This window comes from Pterocles gutturalis, unplaced genomic scaffold (genome assembly GCF_000699245.1).
Source record: "Pterocles gutturalis isolate BGI_N339 unplaced genomic scaffold, ASM69924v1 scaffold30837, whole genome shotgun sequence".
In the NCBI taxonomy this organism is placed as follows: Eukaryota; Metazoa; Chordata; class Aves; order Pterocliformes; family Pteroclidae; genus Pterocles; species Pterocles gutturalis.
The window spans coordinates 1-7569 of NW_010108816.1; the positions used below are offsets into that span (position 1 = coordinate 1).

Here is a 7569-nt window from a genome sequence, read left to right on the forward strand (position 1 = left end):
CTTTCCCACCGGCAGCCTGAGCTCTCCAGCCAAGGGACAACCAACCTTCCTTGAAACCTGCTCCAAAAACTGTCATGCAAAGCCAACAAGCCTCCCCCCCGCATGCTGCTCGGGGGCATATCCTCCGTTATTTTCTTTGCTTGCTTTCAAGGGTGGGGGAAAAATAATTTTAAAATGTTTTTCAAGCCTCATCCAAAGCCTGGGGGATTTTTTTCTGTAATATTTGCCCATGAAGCGAGGCTGGGGCTCTTTTGAGCACCCCCTTGCCCTGTCTGGGGCGGGGAGCAGTGCTGTTTCTCCCTGCACGTTAAAAATTGGAGATTTTTGCTCTGTTGCAGGCTCGTCGCGAGGCCCCAGCCCCCTCACCATGGGGGCTCAGGACACCCTGCCCGTCGCCGCTGCTTTCACGGAAACCGTCAACGCGTACTTCAAAGGGGCCGACCCCAGCAAGTAGGTGCTGACCGATGGGGTCTGGGTGTCGATATGGGGGGTTGGGACACTTTTGGGGTGCTGTTGAGGCTTTGCTGAGCATCTCGAGGGATGGGGAGGGAGGGAAGGAGGTGCTCCGGGCTCGGCACACGCGTGCTGGGGTGTCAGGTTCAGGGTTGGGATGCTCATGGGGACGTCCCATCGGTCCCCATCCCTGCAGGCTGGTGCAAACCCTCTTCTCCTGCTGCATTTTGAGCCCCTCTCCCCATTTCTTTCCCCCCTCCTCGGTCTCTGCGTCCGGTGCCGCAGGTGTATCGTGAAGATCACGGGGGAGATGGTGCTGTCGTTTCCAGCCGGCATCACCCGACACTTTGCCAACAACCCCGCTCCAGCCGTGCTCACCTTCCGCGTGCTCAACTACAACCGGCTGGAGCACGTCCTGCCAAACCCCCAGCTCCTCTGCTGGTAAGCCCCCCCCTCGCCAGCATCCTGTTTTGTTCTTTGCACATGACCTAAAGTATCTTCCTTGGAAGCCAGCCCTGATTTTGGGTAGGAAACTCTCAAACTCTTAAATATTTGCCGGAATACTACGCGAGCAGCCCCTTTGCCGGGCAGTAGAGCATCGGCAGAGAGGAGCAAGGGCTTTGATGGGGGTTTGCTCGTTTTGTGCCTCGTTCTGCTCATTAGAGCTCCTCTTTGCAAAATGCGATGACCCGGAGGGCTCTGAGGACGAGGCAGAGATGCGCGGGAGGGAGGCAATATTTAAATACGGGATTAAATGTGGGTGCAGCTGGGGGCTGCATGCTTTGTAGAAAAGCTTTCTTCTTCGAGGCAGCTCACACGAAGGGTTAATTTTCCCTCTGTGCAGTGACAACACCCAGATTGACACCAGCACGAAGGAGTTCTGGGTCAACATGCCAAATCTGATGACTCACCTAAAGAAGGTATCGGAGCAGAAACCTCAAGCCACCTATTACAATGTGGATATGCTCAAATACCAGGTAGGGGGGTTTTTGTGGAAGATAAAACCCTGAAAAAAAAAATATGTGCATTTAACATATAGATGTAAAAAAATGGCATTTCCCTAGTGCAGAGCAGAGATAATGTGCATTGAAGGCATGCTGTCCCACTAGTCCCTTCTGAATGTCCCTAGATTGCCTGATTTTGAGCCTGATTTTTGAGCCCAGAACAGATTTTCTATGAGAACACAAGGTATTGCCCCCCCTCTGAAACCAAATGCAATGACCGCGTCTGTAAAATGGGATTTCTCCCCTTCACCCCTACGGAAACTAAATGTTTTTTCTGTGTCATTTTGGAAGGTATCTGCCCAGGGTATTCAGTCTACTCCATTAAACCTTGCAGTGAGCTGGCGGTGTGACCCTGCAAGCACTGACCTCCGCATCGACTACAAATACAATACAGAGGCAATGACCACACCGGTCGCTCTAAACAACGTCCAGTTCCTCGTCCCCGTCGATGGAGGAGTCACCAAACTTCAAGCCGTGCTTCCTCCCGCTGTCTGGTAGGAATCGCTCATCCCACAACAAGCGTGTTTGCTCTTGGCAACCAAAGGAATGTAGGGATGGAACCAACAGCCCTTATTTCGGGGTTTGGCTGCTTTAATCCCAGGGTGCAGAGGGATGCACGGCCATCGGCACGGGCAAGTTGGCAGTGGGGAAGCAGGGCACAGACCCGCTGCCTCTCGCCCATCGCTCCCCTGCAATGCCAGAGCGACGGTTTCTTGCTCGGGTCAAACCCAAAGCCAAGCTCCCAGAAGCGCAGCACCGGAGCTGATCCCCCAGCCCACACGGATTTTAGCAAAATTGAGATGTTTCCTTTCGAACTGCTTGTTTCCTACAGAAATGCTCTTCTTCCTGTGTTTTTAGGAACGCCGAACAGCAAAGGATATTGTGGAAGATCCCTGATATCTCGCAGAAGTCAGAAAATGGAGGTAATCCTGCCAACGTGCATGTTATTACCTCTGAATACTCCAACCAGACACTGACACAAGTCCGGACGCACAGATTCCCGCTGGCGCTTGCTGGGGAGGATGCTATTTAAAGCCAGAAGCAAAGAGCTTTGAAAGGCAGGGCTGGGTGCTGCTGGTGCTGTTTTTCCAGCCGCTTTGGCACCATGGGGGGGTACAAACACACCCGTCTGGGACGCAGATTTTTGCCAAACCCTTTGCTCCATTGCCTCTCTCTGCGTTCAAAGGCTGATGCCTCGTGTTGCATCCCCATCGGGGCGACCGCAGCCTCCCGTGGGTCGCTTCTCCACGTGTAAATCATGCAGCTCAGCTGCTTCCTATCTCTGGGGGGTCTGAAAAATTCAAATCTGCTGGGAGGATGGGGGGTTCGCCTCTGCCCCCCTCCCCAGGGGATGCTGCTGGGTTGGGGACCACCGTGGGCTTTGGTTGCGGTGCTTCGGGCATCTCCGTGCCTTCGCAGGGAAATCTGTCCCTGGGATGCACGGTGTGCCTCTGCGGGGTTGTAAGGGTGTCGTGCGGGATTTTTAAATCGCAGGTGTGGGGTCTCTGCTGGCCCGATTCCAGCTGTCGGAGGGGCCCAGCACCCCGGCCCCCCTGGCCGTGCAGTTCACCAGCGAGGGGAGCACGCTGTCGAGCTGCGACATTGAGCTCGTCGGGGCCGGGTACCGCTTCTCCCTGATCAAGAAGAGGTTTGCGGCAGGTAGGTGCCTCGCCGGTGGCTCCTCTTGGGGTGGCAGTGTCCCCGATGGTCCCCTCCAGCTGTGCCAGCATGCCTGTGACTGTCCTTGCTGTATATCTGTTGACCAGAGGTCCCACCACGGCACAGCGTGATGGGGCTGGCTGGCAGCAAAACCTTCCTTGCATGAAATAAATCCTGCTACGGTGTACGAGAGTCCTGAATTTCATGGGCTCGTCTCTGCTCGTGGGTCTTACGTGAAAGGCAATGTTTGGGGATCTCCAGGAAGAGCTTTTGCCCCATTGCTGCCAAGTAATTTTCTTTCTGCCCCATTGCTGCAGGAAAAGAGAAATAATTTTCTTTTTGTCCTGTTGCTGCATAGAAACCAAATATTTTCCTGTGTTCTCCTTGCTCGTGGGGGTGCAGCAGAGGTGGGAAACCATACCCCGGGAATCAGGGCTGCTCCCTCCCCGCAGCTGATTTCTCATCCCATTTCCAGGTAAATACTTGGCCGATAACTGATGGAAGCTTATGGAAGTTTATGGAAAATAATATGGAAAATACCCCAGGACTGCTGTGCGTGGAACGGGTTTTAATTACAGTTTAAGGAAAACGAACTCAATCTTGCACTCGGGACGTTTTTGTTGGAAGTGTCGACAACTTTCAGCAATTTTTTTTTTTTCCTTGGAAAACACCGTCTTGACCAGTCCTACAGTATTTACTTCTAGATGTAACATTGTTAATGGTTTTAAAATGTAATTATTGTATTTGTAAATTGTACTCATTCCAGTAAGACTGTATTTTGGCAGTTAGACACTTGAGTTTTAGCATTTTACCATTCATGAAATGGATGTAATTTAAACCGTGGTATATAAATTTACTAGTAGTACTGTCGAATGGCACAATGCTTACAGAGGTAGATTACATTTTGTCAATATATACGATTTAAATACAATACCGATAGCTGTTATGAAGGGGGTGCCTCGTAAAGAGAGTGAAGTAGAACCCACACGCTCATTTACTTTTTTCTTCAGTCCTTAGTACGTCTCACAGTGACGAATAAAAAGCTCTACCTTCAGGTTTAGCTGGTTGAACTCCAGGAAAATATTTCTGTAAACATGGAGGTTCCTAATACAGTCTCCCAGCAAAAAGCAGGAAAAAACGCCACTTCTATAAAGAGTATTTCCACCGCGAGAAACCTCCGTGAACATGTCCGTGCTGTCTTACAGCTGCAGATTCCCCGTCAGGAGTGCCAGCAGCATGACGAGCGCTTCTCTTTGCCCCGTGCCCTTCCATTTCGCAGAGGTGCAGATAAGGAATTAAGCAGCAAAGTGGCTGGGGAGCAACTCTGAGCTTTCCTGTCTGGAAAAGTGATTGCTGTTTTTAAGGACACATTTTCCAAGCAGTCTCCAGATATATGGCTGTTTTTCTACATTCCTTTGCTTGCTTTTTTCCTTTTTTTTTTTTCCCCTCCATTTTTGAAACCCCCACGGGTTTAGTAAATGCTTTAAAGACACGCAGCCCCCCACCACGCCTTTCCATTTTACCATTTAGGTAAAAGCAGATATTTACAAAAATTGGAGAACAAACACAACCTACACCTGACCTTGGTGGGACGGTGTCGGGGAGCAGGAGCAGCGGGGGTCTGCCGAAAGCATCCCCCTCTCTGGCATCAGGAGCAACTATCTCGTGGAGATGGGAAAACACACAGAAGTGCTAAACTGGAGGCTGTGAGGGAAAAATTGTCCGTGTTTTCCCTGGGAGGTGGGCTCCAGCGCTGTGTGTTGCTTCTCGTCCATGCAGCACGCAGCGTTTGGTTTAGTGGGCGTTAGTCTCAGCTTACAGCCCAGGTGGAGAGCGTGGTTTAATGGGAGAATTTGGGGGGGGGGGAAAAAAAAAAGGAGCATTTTGAAATTAAATGCAGCTGCTGTTCAGATGTGCAGAGAAGCAGAGGAGCGTCCACTGAACACGGTGCTGGGGACTCTAGGAATGAGCGAGGTGACAGTGCTGATTTTACAGGTGCAAACATCGCCGGGATTAGGCTTGTGCACTTGTGTTGGAAAACTCAGCTGGTGCGTGTTGGGGAGTGCTTGCTCATAGAGCAGGCTGGAGTGACGGAAGAAAACAGAAATCCATGCCCAGCTTAAAAGGAAATTAGGAAATTTAGAGATATTTTAGATATCTCCAGGCTGGGAGATGTATGAGAGGGCAGTTGAGTTGTGTGCGTGCTCACAAAAGATATCAACGCAGGAGATAAAGCACAACTCAGTTGTGCGACCTCATACATCTTTGCAGTTTTTTGAAGGTACACTTGCCAGTACTCCTGGATGGAGCATTCAACTTCATTAATAATTTTCCCCCTGAAATGGAAATATGTCTAAAGTGCTTAACCTCACCCTTTCCGACACAGGAATAGTGATCTAGTGATCTAGTGGTGGGTGTTCCTGCCCATGGTAGGGGGGTTGGAACTAGATGATCTTTAAGGTCCTTTCCAGCCCAAACCATTCTATGATTCTATGATATAGGGCAAAATCAAAGAATCAGGTTTTGCACAATCAGTTCATGCTGTGTACAATTGTTATAAAAACTCATGCTTCCAAAAGATCTATGTCATAGTCCTGAAAATAAGGATTTTATAATGTAAATATTACCAGAACATAGATATTTTACTTTATATTTCATTTGAAAAACAAAGTGTTTACATTAGCACTGGGTTTTTAAATGCTTTTTAAACAGAAAAAACCCATAACCCAAAGCTCCCAAGCTTGTCCCATTAGTGCTGTCCCCCAAAACGGATGACCTTTGCGAGGAGATGCCACTTGGCATTGATGGTTTTAGTTTCCCTGCCCTGCTGGTGTCCAAGCAGAGGGGCAGAGCAGCAGAGTGCCCTGGGGATGCTTATTTTGTCAGATATTTGTCTTCCCACATGCTATAGGAGCATGGCACCCCAGCGACACCTCGCATGGCAAGGGGGAACAGACCAGTTGTGTTTCTAAGTCTGAAGTGCAGGAGCTTGGTCTCCTTTCTGCCTGGATGTGAGAAGGTGTCAGCAGAAAAAAAGATTATGGGCAGCATAGCAGAGAGCAGCTCCGTCAGCGCGGAGCTGAAAAGATGGCAGCGATTCAGTTGCCTGTAAATCACCTGGATTTCTAGAGCGAAGCATCGGCACTCTGCTCCTGAGGTTGGGGTCCAGCAGGTCTTTTGCCAGGTCAGGCTGAGGCTGAAAAGGGGGCTCAGCCCTCCAGCACTGCCCAGCACAGGCACCCCTAATGATCTGAGTGAGAAAAAAAGAAAAGAAGATAAATAAAGGAGGCATTCAAATCATAAAAAGATGTGAAGCATGCACAGAAAGGCTTTAGCTTGGTTATTTCCAAGGCCCTGTCCCGTAGGCTGTGTCCTCAGCCACCTCTCCCCGAGGGACTCTCCTCTGGGGTCCCACACCTGCCAGGTCAAGGTGCCTGCTGTCGGAGCAGGAGTGTTTTTCCCCACCACGGACACCTGCAGACCTGGCTCTTGAGATGTTAGGAGCAGGAAGTTCTTTTTTTTTTCAACTTTTCTTCTTCTGTTTGTTGCAAATATTCAGGATTCTCAGCCAGCTTACGGTGCTCCTCGCAGGAGACATTTCAGACCAATTTTCTATTTTAACAATATTTCTTAATACCTATGAAATTGCTCAACAGTATGAAATACTGCGAGACAGAGAGCTTTTCATTTGGTGTTTGCATTTGTTTTTAAATATCACTCCCCTGTTATAAAGCTGGTTTTTATTTTTGGTAAGATCACCGCCCCTTAAACTCCTATTTCTGCCCAGCTGGCTTGAGCTCTCAGTACATGTGTGGCTTTAGTTACAAAAGCTTTGTCACACGGGCGTGATCTCGTACTGAGGAATTTACACATCTGTGCGCTCCTCCTGATGCAGGCTGGACTAAAAGATGCTCGTGCTGCTGTTTGGTATTTCAGTTAAATTAATTTTATCTTCACTATGCCCTTTCAGAATTTATCCGTTATGTGGTGTTTTTTTGTTTTTTTGTTTTTTTTTTTTAACGATACATTAAAAAAAAGGTTTCTGCAACTTGTCAGGTTAAAATGACATCCCATTTTGGCCAGGCAGGGAGGGGATGGGGAGGCAGTTTCCCAGGCAGGCTGCAGGTACCGTCACACTCTCGCTGCGGGATGCTGTCAGGATATCTCTCGCGGCAGTGCCAAGGGTTTGGGTTGCATGGAGAGCACAGAAATGTGCTGCTTAAATTTATCATTTTGAAGCCATGCACACCTGCAGGGGAGACCTGTCTGCCTTCACCTTTTTAACATGATCACAGGGCCCTGGGGGGTTGCTTAGTGCCCAGTTGTAAAAATTGGTCCTGGGTGATTATTTTCTCACCAAGGTCCCTGCTGAGACCTTGCCGTGCTGCCCATCGCCACAAGTCGTACCCGTGTTTGTTTCCCTAATTGTGTATGACTCAAACCAGCCTGCGAT

At 49.3% G+C, this 7569-nt stretch overlaps 1 protein-coding gene across 1 annotated transcript; it reads left to right on the forward strand.

Annotated features, from left to right (window-relative positions):
- Nucleotides 1-338: 338 nt before the first annotated feature.
- Nucleotides 339-4077, forward strand: LOC104461249 (SH3-containing GRB2-like protein 3-interacting protein 1; the record flags this gene model as incomplete). Its single annotated transcript, XM_010072767.1, has 7 exons — nucleotides 339-450; nucleotides 739-894; nucleotides 1298-1430; nucleotides 1749-1951; nucleotides 2316-2380; nucleotides 2952-3116; nucleotides 3592-4077. Coding segments are annotated over 7 exons (857 nt in total), but the record flags the coding sequence as incomplete, so codon positions are not given.
- Nucleotides 4078-7569: the final 3492 nt, after the last annotated feature.